At 46.2% G+C, this 20,623-nt stretch overlaps 1 protein-coding gene across 1 annotated transcript in view; it reads right to left on the bottom strand.

Annotated features, from left to right (window-relative positions):
• Positions 1-397: 397 nt before the first annotated feature.
• The window catches only part of Lgi2 (leucine rich repeat LGI family member 2), a 29,361-nt gene continuing 9,135 nt past the window's right edge, over positions 398-20,623 (bottom strand). The window contains exons 6-9 of the mRNA XM_045161252.1: positions 17,073-17,144; positions 16,252-16,421; positions 8,705-8,869; positions 398-1,647 (exon numbers count right to left, since the gene is read on the bottom strand). Coding sequence (XP_045017187.1) covers positions 830-1,647; positions 8,705-8,869; positions 16,252-16,421; positions 17,073-17,144 — 1,225 coding nt within the window. The 3' untranslated portion in view covers positions 398-829. The remainder of the gene's footprint in view (positions 1,648-8,704; positions 8,870-16,251; positions 16,422-17,072; positions 17,145-20,623) is intronic.

Here is a 20,623-nt window from a genome sequence, read left to right as displayed (position 1 = left end):
TATGAGTGCCAAATCTAAGGCTCTACCGTAAGGAAGACGGGGTATGACTTTCAAGAAACAGAATGGCTCAAAATAGCACTGCTGAGTAATCTAAGATTTTCAAACTAACCATGAAAATCTTTTCAGTTGACTTTGGTTTTAACGGCTCCTACTGAAAAGATTGCTAAGATGGACAAGAAAGGTCCACAGGCTTCCTGGGCTTTTTGTTTTTAAATTTCACTATAACAGCTGGCCCATCTTGCTCAACTGTCCCCTTCCTCATTAAAAAAAAGAAGTTGTTGGCTGGAGAGATGGCTTAGCAGTTAAGCACTTGCCTGTGAAGCCTAAGGACCCTGGTTCGAGGCTCGAGTCCCCAGGACCCACGTAAGCCAGATGCACAAGTGGGCGTATGCATCTGGAGTTCGTTTACAGTGGCTGGAGGCCCTGGTGTGCCCATTCTCTCTCTCTCTCTCTGCTTCTTTCTCTCTCTACCACTCTCAAATAAATAAACAAAAATAAAGAAAAAACGAGTTTTTTTTCCTAGATGGTAAGAGTAAATGCTATACTCTTTTCTCAGAAATTACAGGCTTTAAGATGTCTTTTTTTTTTTAATGGCAGAATGGGCGTGTCATGCAGTCAGCCAAAAAAAAAAAAAAAATGCAATCCCTGATTATTTTAAATGTGAATCCTAAAAGTTTGAAAACTTCTAACTAGCTCCCCCAGTGCATTTTAAGTTTTTTAGTTTCAGAGCTCCGAGCCTGGCTTATTTGAGGATTTCATTTGATTTCTTCTTAGCCCCTTCTCTTATGAGAGCTATGCTACCATGTCTCTTAATTCCCCAACCACACCTTCACAAACTTAAGTCAACAATGATGTGTTCAAAAATCTTTGTTTTCCCTTTGAAACTGGACGCGAAAAAGAAATCCCTCCTGTCAGTGGAGACGGCTGTAAATGACCTCGGTGCCTGCACATAGATTTCCTTGAACTTTTTGAACAGCTGCTTCTCTTTGTCCCACTGATATATCTGCGAGAACGTGTAGTCACTCCCCAGGGCTAGGTAGTGATTATCTTTGAAGGAGAAGGGCTGCAGGGTCATGGCCCCCCGAGACGGCAGTGCCTGGACCTCCACAAACTGCTTACTGTTCCAGCGCATGACACGGGAGTCCCCGATGAAGCGGGTGAGGGACAGGTACAGAGTGTTCTGCATCCGGAAGCTCTTCACAGCCAGCACGTCCTCCATGTTGGGGATGTCACCGTGGGGGACAAATTTCTTGGAGCTTTTGTTCCACTGGAGGATGATGGGGACCTGGGAGCGGCTAGAGAGGATGAGGTGTGATTTCCCATCGATGTCCACAAACTCTGCATCCGTGTCCCTGAACCACTCGTGCAGAGACTGATACGAGTAGAACCCTTTGCTGTTCCATTTATACACGGTGGACAGCCCGGCCTTGGAGCTATCCGCAATGATGAAGAACGTCTCATCGTCGATCTGGAACAGCTCGATATCGTTGGGCTTGGAGATGCGAGAGACTTCGATGTCTTGGAATTTGACAAACTTGGTCCAGTTCTCATCATATTTGTAAATGTGAGAGCCACCAAAGAGCTGGGCCACCACCACGAAGACCTGGTCATCAATGAGGATGGCCTTACAGCCCACGATGGACTGGCCTGCGGTCAAGAACAGAGAGGGTCAATGTGGACGTGGTGAATGCTATGCCTCCTTGGAAGGCACAGCTGCTATAGGGCACCATATCATGGGTCTTGAAAAACTAAACACGGAATTGTCCAATGACCCCACAGTTCCCCTTTATGGTGCATATACCAAAGCACTGAATGCAGAGACTCAAAGACATATCCAAATGTCAAATGGCATGGCCAAAGCATCTGCACCTCTAAAATCTCCACACTGAAGCCTAACCTCAAGGGGGTGTCACTGGGAAGTGAAGCATAGGGAAGCTTACTGGATCACCCATTAGCAATCAGTCCCTTCATAAAAGAGGCCCCAGAGAACGTGTGCCTTTCCACCATGTGAAAACACAGCAAAAAGACTGCAATGGAGTGAGCTTTTGGGCCAGACATGGCATCTGTTGCTGTTTTGATAATGGATCTCTCAGATTCTAGAACTTGGAAAAGAAACTTCCATCAACCAAAAGCAGCCAGTCTGTGGTACTCTGCTACAGTAGCAACGGAGCAGACTAAGAAACGCACGTTAAAGCACCACGGTGCACAATTGCCAAAAGGTGGAAGCAGACTGTATCGACAGATGGAAGAAGGACAAAGACAGTGTGGTCCATGCATGCCACGGAGCAGGGTTCAGCCTCACAGGAAGGAGATTCGGACCCACCCCATCATGCAGGAACACCGGGGGACATTCTGTGAAGTGACAACAGCCAGCCACAAAAAGACACACACTGCCAGCACCCAACAGCAGGAGGTCCTTAGACTAGTCTGAGGCATGAAGACTGGGAAGGTTGGCTACCACGGGCTGGGGAGGAAAGGAGCAGGCGCTGCTATTTATGGGGTAAAACATAAAAAGAGGCGCGGAGTTTGCTTGCACAGCTGTGGTGGTTACCTTCTCATTGCCCTGTGACAAGCAGCAGCTTATGGAAAGAGAGGGTTCATTTCACGCTTATAGTTACTGATGGGAAAGTATGGCAGGAGCAGGAAGATGGCTCATGTTGTCACAGCCTCAGCGAGTTAGCTCACTAGCACTGGCAAGGGGTCTGAATTATACAATCCCAAGCCCCTTATCCGATGACACACCTCCTCCAGCAAGGCTCCACCTCCCAAAGGCCCCATAACTTTCCCAAATTGCCACCAGCTGGAGATCAAGTGTTCAAAGCACATGAGGCTATGGGGACATTCTACGTTCACACCACCACAATGATATCAGTGAGCCTCACACTGCAAAAACTGTATACTGAAAAGCAGTCAGGATGGTAAACGTTGGGTTACGTGTATTTTACCATGATTTTGAACAATTAACTCTGTCTTGAAAATGCCTCTATAGAGGTAGGTATATGAGGCCCTTTCACTCTGGTGATCATAATGAATTTGTGGATTACTCATGACAAATGCTCTTAGGACAGAACGCTGGCACACGGGAGGTGTCACCAGAGGATAAGAAAAGCATCTGTCCTGACCGTCAAACACCCTGTGCCCCAGTGGAGTGCTCAGCCCGTCTCTGTCACACCCTCCAAGGCTCAGGGACCACTGAGAAAGAGGTGACAGAAAGAATGTAAGAGCCAAAGGAAGGGGAGGAGTGCTTACAATGCTGTCTTCCAGACACAGAGTGGCCTTGAGATTCATGACCTCACAGTGACTGGCACTACCTACACAAGACCTACATGACAGGAGGGGGAAAATGATGACACAAAACTAAAAGAGAGACTAGTTAAAAAGAAAGGATTCAATGGAGAGGAGATTTGAGAGGGGGGAAGGAGAGTATTGGGAGGGGTTATTATGATTATGGTATATTGTCTACATTGATGGAACTTGTTAATAGAAAGCTTTTTAAAAGCCAGGCATGAGCCGGGCGTGGTGGCGCATGCCTTTAACCCCAGTACTCGGGAGCAGAGGTAGAAGGATTGCCATGAATTCGAGGCCAGCCTGAGACTATATAGTGAATTCCAGGTCAGCCTGAGCTAGAGTGAGACCCTACCTCAAAAAAAAAAAAAAAAAAAAAAAACCAGGTATGGTGGTGCATGTCTTTAATCCTAGCACTTGGGAGACAGAAGTAGGAGGATCACTGTGAATTCAAGGCTAGCCTGACACTACACTGTGAATTCCAGGTGAGTCTGGTCTAGAACAAGACCTTACCTTGGACAACCAAGAAAAAAAAATTAAAAAAGAAACCCTGTCCCCTAGTTTGCCTGTGACATGTAATGCGGAAACACCTGTAGATAACCCAGAGGTCTGAGACCTGGCTCAGATGTCACAGGGCCCTTACTCACTCTCTGCTCTTGGTCACCCCACCATCCTCTCCACCAGTACTCCCACATTTCCACACTGCAGAAAGCCACCCACCAAACCAGAGGTTCACCCACATCTCAAAGACCACTCAGCAGCCCTCCCTCAAGATCTTTCTATTAAGCTATTTCTTCTGGGCATGGGGGTGCATGCCTTTAATCCTAGCACTGGGGAGGCAGAAGTAGGAGAGTCACCATGAGTTTGAGGCTACCTTGGGACTACAGAGTGAATTCCTGGTCAGCCTGGGTTAGGGCAAGAATGTACCTTGAAAAAACAACAAAAAAAAGTTATTTCTATCCCTTAATTTTCTAGGCAATTTGAACCAAAGTGAATTTGGTCTATAAATTACAAAGGATAATGACCCAGTCTCTGTCCTGAAGATGAACTTTGGGGGCAGACAGCCGGTAATCAGTGGCTTTCAAAACAGTATTTTCTTTTTCTCTTTCACTGTTCTGGACACCTGCCAAGTAGCTGACCCCTCGCCTTTATTTTAAAACAAATGACTATGGGTTCTTTCTGAGTACAAAAGTGCTCACTGTTCAACAAGCAAATTTCAAAAATATAACAGGTGAAACTTAAAAAGTGTTGTTTATTTGTGTTTTGAGGTAGGCCTGACCTGAAATTTACTATGTAGTCTCAGGGTAGCCTTGAATTCACAGTGATCCTCCTACCTCTGCCTCCTGGAATGCTGAGATTAAAGGTGTGCACCACCACACCCAATTTATTTAATTTTTATAACTGTGTTTAAGGCAGGTATCACTTTTATGGTGATCAGCTTAATTTTATTTTTTATTTATTTATTTATTTATTTTGGTTTTTCAAGGTAGGGTCTCACTCTGGACCAGGCTGACCTGGAATTCACTCTGTCATCTCAGAGTGGCCTTGAACTCACGGTGATCCTCCTACCTCTGCCTCCCGAGTGCTGGGATTAAAGGCGTGCACCACCACGCCCGGCAAGCTTAATTTTACAAAGTATGAAACTGAAACAAAGAGAGGTTAAGCAATTTATATGAAGTCACACAGCTAGCATGAGGTAGAACCTGGGACTTAGTCTAGACTTAGTTTATACTTCACCACCAAAGTACCAAAAGGTACAAAAAATAAAATAAAAGCCATTTGGACTACAAATAAAGAAACAATATCCTGATATTTTCTTTCATCTTTAATTTATTCTCACATTCAAGTAGGTTTCTTTATTAAAATGGGGCTTATATGCATGCTTTTTAGAACGTATTTTTTGACTCCTATGTTGTAAACAATCTCCTACAATTTGCTTTTTAAAAATACTACATATTATGTTGGATGGCTGCCCCACATTCTCTTTAACTAATTCCCTACTGTTGGACACAGTCGTTCTTTCTAGTTTTTCATTATTGTTAAATAACATGTTTCCTTTCACATATTGTTAAATAACATGTTTGGAAACCATCTGGCAGTGTTCTTAAATGCAAAAATTGCTGGGACAAATGTTGTGCATATTTCTAAGACTGTGGGGCATAAACTGCCAAAATGCTCTTCAAGAACTTCCGCGCTGCAGACGCACCTCACAATGAGCGCTTCCTCTCCTCCCGGGAGCCTGCATGCGGAGGCGCCACTACCCAGAGGGTCCTAGAGGTCTTCCCGTCACAGCCAATGGGCCTCAGGAGACGAAACGGATTCCCTCCTGGGGATACTTCCCAAGACCTCTGTCCAGGAGACACTTGCGCCCTGTGGGGTTGTCAGCAGCAGCAGAGATGGCATGCACGCGCGTGCGTGTGGATGAGTGTGTGTTAATGCAGGAACGGGGACTTCAGGTTAGGACATACTGAGCACGCAGAAGTCAGACAGCAAGCAAGACACAGACGAGCTGTGAGCTAAGAAGAGATGGAGATGGAGCAGGAGGGAGCGACACTGTCGGAACGTGACCACTGGCTTTCTCTCTCCCCTTTGGAGACAGAGGAGCAGCTTAGGGTCTCAAGAGAGGAAGTGGGTGTCCCTCTGATTCCTGGGAGCCCCCATCTCACAGACACGAATGGAGAACACCCTGCCAACCTTGGGGTCATAACCAAACAAGATGACACATGAGAGAGGCCTGGTCCACAGAGGGGAGCGCTGTCCCCACCCCTTTGCTCATGCCCAAGGCCAGGGGCTCCGAGGGCTGTGCCTTTGCTTGTTCACCAGAGCCATGAGCCCTACCTACCAAGAGACACACTCTTATCTAACCCTCTGTGGCCAGAGCGATTCACCCTCTGGAGCTCTCTGCTGGCCCATGTGCTTATGAAAGTCTCAGAGGTCTTAACGGATGCCAAACAGTTAAGGTCTCCAGGGGAAGAGGAGCTGGCCCTGTTTCTTCCCCCAGCAGATCAACATACCATATCATAGCTGTAGTCTATGCCTACTGTACCCACGTCACCCCATCACATCCTTACCAGACTGCTTCATCCAAGACAACCCTGGCTCCACTCCACAGAAGAAATGGAAGGCATGGGCTTTCTACCTCCCAGACCATGTGCATGGAAATTACTCAACATGTTCAGCTGTTTTGTCCCCACCACTTAGAGTGCTCCTGCCTCACAATGCCCAAAACTTCTTTATAAATGAATGAATGAGACAGAATGAATGAGTTAAGCAAGGAAGGAAGGAATTGGGATGCCACTAACAAGGGGAGGTGGAGGGCGATACCACCTCTCCTTATCGTCAGCCTGGGGCAGGGACACCCCCAGGGAAAGATCCAGGTTCCAGTGAGTGACTCGAGTGCTGACCCTCTGCAGGTCACTTGTGAAACGGCCCTGCACAGAGAACCCTTGCCCCATTCACAGGAGGAAGACTGAGCTTGGGCAGCCAGCTCCTTCCCAGCATGCTCCTTGCTCATCAGTGCTGGAGCACAGTCCAATAGCCACCTCTCCTTTGGAAAGGTGGTTTTGGTACTTATCTAGGAGTAAGCCACAAGTCACAGCTCAGGCTGTTGTGAGGTGCCAGTGAGATCAGCCAGGGCTGGAAAACTTTCAGGCCTCCAACAGTCAGCCCTGGAGTTCTTCTCATTAGGGCAAGGCTTCTGGCTGCCCCCACCTTTTTGCCACCTTCCCCCCACCCACCTCAACCCCTGCCCAATACACACACAAGGCAGGGCAGAACAAAAGCCAGCCCACTCATCCTTCCACATCCCCCAAGTCCAAGACAAGGCACTAAACTCCCATTAGAATGTCAAGTTCTTATTTAAACCCCCTTTCCTCCACCACGGACTGGGCTCAGGATCTGTCACCCAGGTCCACCTGTGTTGCTCTGAACTGAGTTTGCATTTCTCAGAGGCTGCTCCCAGAATAGGGAGCTTCATGCCAGCAGGCCACATGGCCACAGCAGTAGCAACCAGCTCATCTGAGATGACATCTCCCAAACTTCGGGGGATGTGTGGGTCAGGTCTCTTCCAGTTGTGAGATTAGGCTCATTAGCAGCTGTCCCCTAGGGGTGAAATGCCACTCTCTCACTTCCTTTGCCTGCTGTGAAGCCACTTTTCCATGAGAGATGCCTAGACTGTGGGGCTTGGATCAGCAGCCTGGATAGGCAGTCTGTCTCGGGTGATGACTGTCAGGCTTGCCGGTGGAGTTTATAAGGTCAGTGTCAGACTAAACTGAGAAGCCTTTGAAAGAGTATTTTAATTTTATTCACTTATTTAGAAAGCTCCATGTTTAGAACGGCTAAGACACAAGGAGCCCACAGCGGCAGCAACTAAGTCTGTCCCACAGGCCTGGATTCAGGGACCTCATCATTCTCATTTCATTTTGTTTGTTTGTTTGTTTGTTTGAGGCAAGCCCAATGAGCTGCCTTTCTTTTCAAATTAGAGTGGCGTGCAGGGCCTCCAGCCACTGCAATCGAACTCCAGATGTGTGCACCCTCCTTGTGCACATGCACAACCTTGCGTGCTTCCGTCACTGTGCATCTGGCTTATGTAGGACCTGGAGAGTCGAATGTGAGCCTTTAGGTTTCACAGGTAAGCGCCTTAACCACCAAGCCATCTCTCCAGCCCTTCACTCTCATTTTAAATGCACTTACTAAATGATAAAAGTGATCACCAAGATGAACAGCCAGCTCTACATAGTGTGTGGGGGGGGGGGGTGTGGGTGTGGGTGGGTGTGGGTTTGGGTGTAGGTGCGTGTGCATGCATGCATATGTCCTAGCACATCACTTAACAATCAGCTTAACCAAAACCAAAGTTATGATTTCTCTCTGGTAGAAATGGGCTTCCTTACCTGTGCAGGGCTGTGGGATTCTCAGGTGACTTCTTACCAGCGCTGGAACATGCTTCTACCTTTCATGGAGCACCCTCCTCCCAATCTCAAAGGGACCCTCATCGGGGTTCCTGCTCTCACCAATCACTGCTCATGTCAAAATAGCTTTGGAATGATCAAAGTGGGCTGGAATGCGGACCCTACCTCCACTCTAGCTAGGACACCAAGCCTTCGCTTGCTATGACACAGCTGTTTCTTCTCTCATGGGTTTTATTTATTAATTTATTTTTGAATATGTTTGCTTATTTGCAAGGAGAGAGAGGAAGAGAGAGAGAGAGAGAGAGAAGGGGTGCTCCAGGGCTTCCTGACACTGCAAAGATGTACGTGCCACTTTGTGCACCTGGCTTTTACATGGGTACTAGGGAACCGAACACAGGGCTTTAGGCTTTGTAAGCAAGTGCCTAAGCCGCTGAGCCATCTCTCTAGCCCTCTCACAGGCTTTAGGCAACACTGAAGGCCGGCACATCCATGTGATGAGCGCCACGACGCACCTGTAATATTGTCATAGCTCCGGAAGTTCATCTCGATGTGATCCCACTCCAGCACCATGCAGTTCTCCATGCTGGGCTGAGCAATGGCCACGAACACATCGTTCTTGGAGTTGAACGTGTCCACCGACACCGACTGGTACGGCAGAGTTTGATGAACAACGAAATCTGGGAATAGTTGGTTAAGAAAATGCTCATTAAATGCCTCTGGAATTCCAACTGCCATTATCCTTCCGAAGCTGAGGGCAGGGGGGTGGGGGGGGCACAGACCCAGGACAGGAGTGACCCCACATCATGGCACACTTTACACCAGAGATTCTGGACAACAGGATTACGAGGCTACATGCACACTCGGATAGGATATTACTTCCTGGAGGCAAGCGGCTTCACAGGTTTGAGACAGGATCTCAACATTTTAAGCAAATGTGGTGAGACCCAGCTTTCCAAGAACCAAGGTAGAAAGAAGCCTGAAGAGACATTCTGCCCTTGATCTTGGCCCAAAGGCCAAACATTCTGGAAACTGATGTGTAAATTACTCTGTGACAGAGGGTGCTGTTCTCCTAGCCTGCTCAGAACAAGCTCTGCTGAGAAGTTTGCTTGGTGTAGGGCTTCTCGAACTCTCCCACTGGGGGACCTGCTGGTCACCTGTGATCTCTGCCAGCTATGCCCAGGAAACAGTACCTCCCACAGGTAAGGTAAAGAGCACCCTGCTAGGGACAGGGACAGGGTTAGAAACCAAACTGTCCTGGTGGGTCTCAGAGTTTTACGAAGCCCCCTGGAAGGCAAAGAGGAACCCTGAACTTGGCGCCCTGTGCCGAGGGACGGGACAGAGTAGCACAGCTCGGCAGGCAGGTAAGGAGCTCTGCCGGCTTGCCAGCACAGCCACCCGGTTTCTCCTCTCACATTCCCTGGAAAGTGGGTGCTCCTCAGCAATAGCCACAACCAGTTCACTGCGGAAGTCTGCCCAGGAGAAAAGGGAGCACGTTCACAGAGCTGGAAGAGCCTTGCGCATGAGAGGAGGAGCTAGAGAAACCCGGAGAAGAAAGACTTACACACACACACACACACACACACACACACACACAGAGAGAGAGAGAGAGAGAGAGAGAGAGAGAGAGAGAGAGAGAGAGAGAGAGAGAAAGGTTAAGAGCCGGGCAGGGTGGTGCATGCCTTTAATCGAAGCACTTGAGAGGCAGAGGTAGAAGGATTGCCATGAGTTCAAGGCCACCCTGAGACTACACAGTGAATTCCAAGTCAGCCTGGGCTAGAGCGAAACCCTACTTCAGAAAACAAAAAATAAAATAAAATAAAGGTCAGAGCCACACATTGGGTCATGATACACAGAGACATTTCCTCCTACCCAAAACTAAAGGCACGACCCATATACCCCAACAAGGAGGGTCCTGGTGGAGGGGGAGGACAGGGAGGAGGCTAACAATGGTACCAACCTAAATGTATTTACTGACTACAAAAATAAAAAAAAAATTTAAAAAAGAAATAAAGGTTAAGAAATAGAAGCTAACATTCTCTCCTTAAACATACGTATACATACACACACACGCACACACACACACACACACATATACAAATACATACACACATACATTCATATCGACATACAAACACATTTTTAAATAAGGTGACAGGGAGTCCTTGGTAGCCCAAGATGGCCAAGGGGGCAGGGACTCCACCTCCTTCTCCTTCTTCCTGGCCTGGGCCACCTTCCCTCCAGGCGGGCTGGTTTAGCCAGCTTCCTGAATGCACCGTGAACCGACCAGTGCTTTTCACCTTCATTCAAGCCCACTGACCATACACTCAGGACTGGCTGGATTTCCCATTCAAGAAACGTTCCTTTTCAAGCTCTGGAAGCCCCCTCCTCACAGAGACATGTGCCTTCTTTCCCTCTTACTCTGATATACACATGATCTTTTAAAATACTCTCCTGCCTCTTAATTCCTTATGTGGAAGACAGAACAAACCCAAGACCCTTAGATTGAATCAAAGGGCTGGCAGGTTTTCTCAGTGGTTAAGAGCACTAAAGCACTTGCTTGCAAAGCCTACCAGCCTGGTTCAATTCTCCAGGACCCACATAAAGTCAGATGCACAAGGTGCATACATTTGGAGTTTGTTTATAGTGGCAAAAGACCCTGGTATATCCATTCTCTTCTCTTTAATAAATATATTTTTAAGGGCTGGAGATATAGCTTAGCAGTTAAGGTGCTTGCCTGCAAAGCCAAAGGACCTAGGTTCAATTCCCCAGGACCCACATAAGCCAGATCACAAGGTGGCACAAGCATCTGGAGCTCATTTGCAGTGGCTAGAGACTCCGTCATGCCCATTCTCTCTCTACCTCCCTCCTTCCTTCCCTATTTCTCTTTCTAAAATAAACAAAAGTAAAAATATGTTTTTAAAATTCTTTTTGTTTTACTTATTTATTTGAGAGCAACAGACATAGAGAAAGAGGTGGTAGGGGGGAGAGGCACCAGGGCCTCCAGCCACTGCAAACGAACTCCAGACACGTGCGCCCCCTTGTGCATCTGGCTAACGTGGGTCCTGGGGAATCGAGCCTCCAACCAGGGTCCTTAGGCTTCACAGGCAAGTGCTTAACCACTAAGCCATCTCTCCAGCCCAAAAACATGTTTTAAAAAGAAAGAAATAGAGACTAAGCTATGGTTTCTTTGGCCAGAGATGTTTCGCCATGTGCTGCTCCTTGACAAGGCAGCCAGACTAAAACATGGGACTCTGGTGGATGACTGGCTAGAGAGAGTCATTCCTGGGAGCAAATTGTACCTTTTCTCAGCTCTTTCTTGCCTACTCCTTACACACTGCCACTCAAGTCCTATGTCCTCTGCAAGGCCTGCCCTGATCAGTTCCCATGACATTAGCAGGACTCAGCACTGGGCACAGCTGTTGAAGGCTTATATTCACCGTGACTTCAAACAGTAACAGCATAGTTCAACTTGGAGATAAGAGGAAGCTGTGGGCCACTATACAGAGAGAGAGCGATCACCTGACCATGGCCACACAACCAGTGTGGCGTGTGTCCTGACAGCCATTCCCAGAGGCTAGACCAATAGCTGCTGGTAGAGAAGCTTCAAAGATGTCACGTGAGACAGGTGCCAAGGGAGCCCAATCAGAAGAAGCGGCAAGAAAGGTGGCAGTGGTCAGGCAAGGGTTGGGGTGGGACATGTGGGGCAGGAACGAAAAGCGCTAGCAACAGCAGAAGACAGGAGAAGGTCGGGGTTTAGCAGACAAGAGTATGCGAGCTACCAGGAAGAGGGCTACGTCTGGAAGCAGCTGCTCTGAAGCCCCATCCAACCTTGAGACACTAGGTTGATTCCTTCTCCTCTCCTGTTCACTTGTCGCAAACTGGGGGGAAGGACGCTGACCCTCCCCATCAATTTGTGTGGATGGAGATGCCTGTCTGGGCTCAGCACATGCATAGATAGGGATTTAAGTTCCAAGGACAGGAAATCCACTTTGATGTCCCAGATCATCTGCTGGGGTGGAGCTGTCGTTCTTGCTGAGTGACCTTGGGCAAATAACTCAACCTCTCTCTGCCTTAGCTTGTTTTCCCTCTCTCTCTCTCTCTGTCTCTCTCTCTCTCTCTGTGTGTGTGTGTGTGTGTGTGTCATTCTGTCTAGCACAAAGGGAAGCTCTGGATACCCTCACTTTAACAGTCACCCCCCACCCCCCACCCTTCAGATACACACTAAGTGTTCCATACACTTGTTTGTTGCCATGGCCTTGCCTTTCTCTACATGCAGCAGGTAATTGAGGGGTGGTGAAGGGACAAGTGGCTGTAGTAGACAAGGTACCCCCCTCCACACACATGCACACACACACACACACACCCCACAGCAGAGAGAAGACCCTGGATGTTAGGCAGGCCAGGTTCTGGCTTTCCCTCTACCGGCACCTTCTGTGTGACTGGGCAGGGAGATGGAGCCTCAGGGTCCCCTTTCTCCAAAGGTGAAATCTTGGTTTTACATTTGTAGCAATGACAGTATTTATCTGCCTGCCAGAAATTTAGGGAAGAACCCGAGTGGCCCCTAGTCTACCCCTGAGTGGCCCCCTAGAAATAACTACAGAGTGAACACAGAAGATAGGAAATGCAGAAAGCAGCCAGAGATTGCATGGGCCTTTAGGCTTGGGCAGATGATGAGGAAAGAATGACACAGCACCCCGCAAACTCCCTTTTGGGGCTCTAAAGGGACCTAGAGAGTACCGCTCTTTCCATTTCAGCTAAGATGGCTTTGAACACCTCCTCTCCATCTTAGCTCACACTCCTCTCTCATCAGGGCGCAGGTTCTAAGCACTCCTGATGCCCCGCCGTTTGCATGTCTGATGGCTCACATCAGTCCCCAGCTGTACACTTTAAGGTTTTAGAGTGCAGACCAGGAAGTTTCCATTTCTATGGAACAATCCCAGGATGCAGATGGGTCACATGCAGGGCATCTCTCAAATAGAGCCTTTGTGGCCCTGTTTTATCTTCCCAAACAGTGATTTCCTAATATTTTCTGTACAACATCTGCCATGACTCTGACTGTTAAATTACTCGAATGACAAGTTGAATCCTTATTAGGAAACACAGCCCCCACCCCATAAAAGGATAAGAAGGAAGAAAGAGGAAAAGGGCCAAGAGACACTGATGTGTAGGCCTTTGTACATTTTGGGAGAAGAGACTGGGGGAATTTAAATATCTTCTCCTTTCAAATAAGCCCAAGGCACATCAATGTGGACAGACCTCAAAGAATGCACATACAGATGTGACATCAATTTACTAGTGCTAAAATATTAATGGCACTCCCTGCCAGAAGAGCCACCACTTCCATGCACACTGGATCAAGTTCATGGTGTCAGTGGGTCTCTTACAATTTAGGACTTTCTCCCACTGGAAACCACAGATTTTTACATAGCTATTTATAGCACTGGCAGGAAATAAATTATACATGACGCAGAGCCTATGGGGAGAGAAAGTGCACATTAATGCATTATTTCCCTTTACATTTTCATCAGTCCCCAAACAGGGAAGCTAACAGGACAATTAGGATGCAAAATTCACTCCCTCTAAGGAATTTAGCGAATTATCCCCCCTAACAGGGAATCACGGGCAGGTAACAGGGATCTCTGTGTGGCTAAAAATAGACTGAAAGGGGAGGATGTGGAAGAACTGTGATTAATGGGAAGAGATGAGGCCTCTGCTGGGGTTGCATGCTAATTACTCTCCTTTGCTGAAGACTTGGATGGCGACAATGCCTTCCGCTCATGGGCCAAAGCGAATGAGATCTACCTGCTGTGACTGACCCTACCTGAAACTCTTGAGCCAACAGGAAAATTCTTTTCACCAAACCTTGAGCAAGGAGGTGGTAAGAACATCGCAACCTCTTGTGATCTGCGTCAGCCTTCCATCATTCATCTGTGCTCACGTGGGTCCTCACCAGTCTTTGAAAAAGACCCCAGCAAGCTGAGGCTTGACCTGAGCAGAGGAGCCCCACACCCACACAGTTTGTTGACCACGTTGAGTGGCAGAGATCACATGTGGAAGCACATCAGCTAGTGTGCCATTTCTTCATGGTGAAAGAAGGTGGGCACAGACTTATGTGCCTCTGAGCCTTAAGACAACAACCACAGGATGGTCAGCTCCCACTTAATTGAAATCCCTATCTTAAAGGGTGGACTTCCCAAAGGAGTAACAAGTCGGCTAACAAAGACAAATAACCATACAGAGAAGGCCTTAAAATGTATTAGGGAGTTCACGCTGCTTGCATGGATTCTGGGCCTCAGTTCCAAGCCATTTACTTATTTATTTATTTATTTTCTTCTTCTTCTTTTTTTTTTTTTTTAATGAGGTAGGGTCTCATTCTAGCCAGGCTGACCTGGAATTCACTATGTAGTCTCCGGGTGGCCTTGAGCTCACAGCAATCCTCCTTCCTCTGCCTCGCAAGTGCTGGGATTAAAGGTGTATACTACCATGCCCATCTCAGGCTATTTCTTTTCTAATAACGGGTCTCATCTTCTGGATCCTAACTAGAACTATCCAAGGGCCCCAAGATCAGAAATCCTGACTGTGACCCTCTACAGAACATGCCAGTCTTCTCAGATACAGACAAGGTTTCACAGTGTTGCCAGATGTGAACATAACAATGGGAGTCACCATCCTCACATGGGGGTTTAGAGAATTCTCTAGAAAATTGAAGGAAAAGTCAATAGAACCCCCAGTGAGCTCTGGTTAGCATTTAATACCAAATAGTTTTGAATGACACCATTTTTTGTACAAATGTCATTGACCATGACCTCTGATTTATCACATAAGTCCTATAGCACAATAAATAATTGCTCAGTGGCCTCAGCTGGGTAGAGGGCACCTGCCAATTACACAGTCGAATAAGCTCCTATTCAGCGATGAAAGATGAGGGTACTTCCTTGAAATTTCCACCTTCCCATCAAAGAACAGAACTTGTGGGGTCCCTTACTTGCAAACAAATGCACCTAGAGACAGGTTCACTTTGTGAGTTTTGCTTTATTTGTTTAGAGGGTGGTAGCAGGTTTGGGCCTAACTGTGATATTTTGTTCTTGAAGTTTTGTGTGTGTGTGTCTTTTGAATTTCTGTAACAATTTTCTGAGTTCTCATTCCCGCTGCTTCTCCTAACATGACTTGAGGCTTTGTAGATACCAACTCTGGGCCTAACCTAACCGTTTATTTTTCTGAACATCTAGAAGGCAGGTTTCATACTGTGGATTGATCCTCTCTCTTTTAAAATCTGGCTTCAGAAGCTCTGGAAACCTGCCTGACCCTTTCATATGGAGACACTCCCCGGCCCTGTACCTGCTGTGCTTTGAGGCAGTTAGCATTTTAATTCTATTCTTTAACCTCCAATGTGTAGAAACTGAAGCCCAGAGGCAAATTCTGGAAAAACAAAATCAAACTGCCTTTACATTTTTCACTCAATGAAAGCTTATTTTTTATTTTTTTGGCAATGCCTTATCAATTTACTTTTTCTATCTTATCTTGGCATTGGTTATAATTTACCTAGTTGTCTCTTCCTGCATAGAACTATAAATTAATTTATAGATTTAAAAGGCATTAAATTTCCAAGAATATCATCTTATTGAATCAAAAGAATAGAGACAGGAAAATAATTTGAGTCCCTCTAGACTGGCTTTTCATGAACTTAGACTTATCTGAAGATATTTGCATGCCAAACTCACATGTTTATATATTGATCTTTATAAAGAAAGAACAAAAATCAACCTCAGAGAACTCAAATCTTGTAATGACTTAAAATGAAGCCAGGCATGGTGGCACGTGCCTGTAATACCCAACATTTGGGAGGCTGAGGCAGGAGGATTATCTTGAGTTCAAAACCTCCCTGGGATACATACCAAGACCTTGTAACAACAACAAAAAAAAAAATTTAGGCCAATGCAGTTAACAAAAATTCATCCCAACAGAAAATATCTACATTTGCTCTTCGCCACATGCAGTTGGCACATTGACGAGGGAAACAACAATTATTCCAAATGTCCATCTTTGAGGTTCTGCCTACCTGTGGTGGTACATTCATAGTCAAAGCTGGTCACATCGTTGAGCTTCTTTTCCTGGTATTCTGGGGGACCATTACACAGTACGTCGGACACAGTAGAGTTTGTCATCTTTAGCCATAGGTACAACCACTTGGCTTTACAGTCACATTCAAACTTATTACCCCTTAAGTCTCTAAAACAAAACACAACACAAATATGCACACACAGAAACAGATATGTCTGATTTATTTTGGTAATGATGTGAAACATTAGAATTATTGGCATCCTGGTACATTTTAAACACCCCCAAAGTGGACTTTTTTTTTTTAAAGTGACAGTTCATGTCTAGTTCTTGTAATTATCATTCCTCCACGCCAGATTTTAAGTGCATGTCACTACAGAGAGCTCTCAGAGATGACACATACCTCCACCCTCTTGAAGTTGTCCTCATGCCATGGTGGAAACAGGTAGGAATGACAGAACATTACAACCCCAACCCAGATGTTCTAGTGTTCCTAAACACGACTTGAACTTTTAAGATCCCATTAAACGACATCCGGTAAGAGGTGCTCCCCTGTTCTTTGAGTAGAGCATGAGAAGATGAAGCAGGTAGAAAGAACGCCCCCTCCCAGCAAGCCTCATTCACCATGGGCCTCGTGGTACTAAGCATAGTGTCAAGAGGCAAAACCCAACCCCACGCATGCTGGTTCCCAATGAGCACTACTTTGTGATCCACTTGAGGCTGCAGCATGAAAGAAATGCAGTGGAGAGGCAGAGGGGATTGAAAGATATGATTAACTGGGGGCTGGTGACAAGTCTACATGAACTTAATTACATTACTTACAGTTCAATCAGAGAGTCTAAATCACTGAAGACGTCCCTCGGTAGTGCTTTAATATGGTTATTGGCCAAAGAACTAGAAACAGAAAGTCACACTTTAATGGGGTTATTATCTTCCTGCTGGTCAGCCTGAAGTCCCTTTAAATACTACTAATGATTTGAGCAGAGTTCTGAATCTCCACATCAAAACATGCTTCAATCCCTGGCTTTGATCATCAATACTGAGAGAGAGAAACATGAGTTTCATTACACAGAAATAACTGGATTCCAATGTAAATTTTTTTGTTTGCTTATAAAGCAGGCGTTTCTTAAGCTCGTTGTGCATATCAGTTAAGCTGCAGCAGATAGTTTGTGTTTCTTCAAGTAGAAGCCAAGCTTCCTTTGATGAGCATCCTTTGTCTAGGTACCTCCACTAGATGGGTCTGAACCACCCACTGCTCCAATCTAGCTGCACAGGCCTCCATGCTATGGCTCTGCGACTTTTACTGGAAGATGGTCATCAGCATAATATGCATTTTAATTACCTATCCACTTCCTTGCCGTGTTCCCTCCTGACAACTAAGCAACGTAGCGAGAGATTATCACTTGTCTATAGCTTTTTAAATGTTTTTTTATTATCAGTTTATTAGTGAGAGAAAGATGGGGAGAGAGAGAGAGAGAATGGGCATGCCAGGGCCTCCAGCCACTGCAAAGGAACTCCAGAAGCATGTGCCACCTTGTGCATCTGGCTTATGTGGATCCTGGGGAATTGAACCTGGGTCCTTTGGCTTTGCAGGCAAGTGCTTTAACCACTAAGCTATCTCTCCAGCCCATTTGTCTATAGCTTTACCCCCAGGCCCCAGAACAGTGCCAGCATACAGCTAGATCTCAGTATGAATGAATGAATGAATGAATGAATGAATGAAGCACCAATGTAAGAGTGACAACAGCATATCTGGTTGTGTTCGAAGAAGTCCGTCTAAGTGAACATGATCACAGTGACTCTCAGAAGGACTCCCATAGACACACAGCTTTGACCCGTGAAGATAATGCCATGAAATCCCGTGAAGTGGCACGTATAGGGAACAACTGATCACTTTCATCTTCTCCTGAACAGAGGCCAATAAGAAGTGGTTGTGGGGCTGGAGAGATTGCTTGGTGGTTAAGTCGCTTGCCTGGAAAGCCTAAGGACTCATGTTCCATTCCCCAGTACCCATGTAAGCTAAATGCACAAGGGGGCACATGCATCTGAAGTTCATTTGCAGTGGCTGGTCTGCCCATTCTCTCTCTCTATCTCTCTCCTTCTCTCCCTCTCTCTTAAATAAATCTGCTCTCTGTGTGTCTCAAATAAATAAAAATAAATTTTCAGAAGAAGCAGTTGTGTATCTTCTCAGTGCTGGAGAGTGTTCCTAGATACAAATCCACCCCCGCCTCCAGCAAGTAGCCTTGATGATTCAGCATACTGCAGAGGCCTGCCATCATCCTGCTCTAGATGGCTGTCCATGGTGCTGTTGTGGGAAGAGGCTGCGGGCTGCGACCATGTCCACCAAGGCTGTAACTCAGCCAGGCACCATGACACGCTCACCCAAGCCAGACAAGTCACTGATACCTACTTCTGTTTTCTTCTACTCATGAATACAAATGGCAAGATGTATAAATGAGAGGCATGGAGGCAATTCAGCACCACCTCTTTAAAACAGTCCTGAGGCTAATCAGTTATACATGGTAACAACCCATCCCAGAGAGATGACCAAAGAAATGAATGCTCCTCCCTAGCATATGCTAGCTGGCCATGGTAGAAAGTATGAGCCCATTTCACTGCCAATGCTCCAGTTTCATGCTAAGAACTAGGGGTGGTGACACTCATCGTTTGTGACTGCCTCCCCTTCCACCCAGGTAACCACGCATGGGTGAAAATGCAATCCCATGCACCATTTTACCTGGCTTTTAAAATGGCTTGCTGATACAGTTTTAACGTGTCGGGAATCTGGCTGATTATGTAATCAGACTGAGCATACTCTGGGGGTACTTTTTTGAAAATTAAAAAAGGAGATTTTTTTTTTTTAATTTGGAAACCAAAGCACAAAAAGATTTTTAGCTAAATATAGGCTAATTATTTAGTTTTTAAAGTGTGGCTAATTACAAGCCATTGTACCAAAATGGTAACAATATATGGAATAGCTAAAGCCAAAAGTATGAGAATACTTAGAATTTGGTCCAAGTTTGCAATACCCTGAGTATTTACCTTCAGAAAGCAGAATTATTTTCATGGGCTACCTACCCTACTTACTCTAAGTATTTAACATCGCCCCTTCAACTTCATTTTGTAGACAAATGCATGGCACTTACTTCATTTCTCAAACTACTTAACATTCTCTGTCCCCTGGGCCCTGCGGAGCTGCTGAAGAACACGTGATCTAGATTTTATTTACAGATTGGCACAGTTCCTTCCACGCTTAGAACCCAGTCAGCATTTCTTCAGTGGGAATGTGAGCCTGTAAGTGTTGGAAAAGTTCAGGAAAGGGCTGGGGAGATGGCTCAGCAGTTAAAGGTGCTTGCTGGAAAAACCTGCTGGCTTGTGTTCAATTCCTCAGTACCCATGTAAAGCCAGATGCAGAAAGTAGCACATGACTCTGGAGTTTTGGCCCAGTGGCAAAAGCCCTGGCACACTCATATTCATTCTCTCTCCCCTTGCAAATAAATAAACAAATGAATAAAAATATTTTTTGAAGTTCTGAAAAGAAAACACCTCAGAGAGTTGATTTAGATGAGCAACTTCCAGGTTGAGACTTCCCTAAGTGCAGGAGCTGATGCTCTTTGCACAGGTTTAGTGGGGCTGGGCAGTTAAGTCTATGAACTAGGAATTAACTCTGGTCAGAACCTATGGTTAACAAACCCCCTCATTCCTGACTTCTTGGACTTTTCTGCCTCAGCTATTCCTCTCCAGACACCCACAGCTATCCTTTTAGCAGACTCCATCTAGCCACACAAGTGTCCAAGGCCACTCAGCAGTCCATGAAGAAAATCAAAACTTGAGCCGGGTGTGGTGGCACAAGCCTTTAATCCCAGCACTCAGGAGGCAGAGGTAGGAGGATCTCCGAGAGTTAGAGGCCACCCTGAGACTACATAGTGAATTCCAGGTCAGCCTGAGCCAGAGTGAGACTCGACCTCGGGAAAAAAAAAAAAAGAAAGAAAATCAAAACTTAATAACCAGAGGAAGGACATGATGCTGTTGAGAAAGAGGAGAAACAGATGATGGTGATGATGATGATGATGCCAGCCATACCCTGAGTATTTACCATAGAAAATGGGCTGGGTACTTTTTAAGTAACATTATGAACCCACTGTGCACAGAACTCCATGAAGTCAGTATACTCATCCCTATGTTTAAGGATGGGGCGACTGAGGCTCAGAAAAGCTAAGTATATTCATAAATGATGCCCTGGTGCTTTGAATCCAATCTCATCATCTCAGCCAGTAGAAACTGGGGGATTTGGCATCTAAGTTGACTCTGAAAAAAGTCTCAACTTTCCTAGGAAGAAAGGAAAACCTAGTGCTCCGGTGGAGCAGGATGCA

This window comes from Jaculus jaculus, chromosome 11, assembly GCF_020740685.1.
Source record: "Jaculus jaculus isolate mJacJac1 chromosome 11, mJacJac1.mat.Y.cur, whole genome shotgun sequence".
Classification (NCBI taxonomy): domain Eukaryota; kingdom Metazoa; phylum Chordata; class Mammalia; order Rodentia; family Dipodidae; genus Jaculus; species Jaculus jaculus.
Note: the sequence above shows the minus strand (reverse complement) of the source record. Positions and strands in the feature narration are given on the sequence as shown.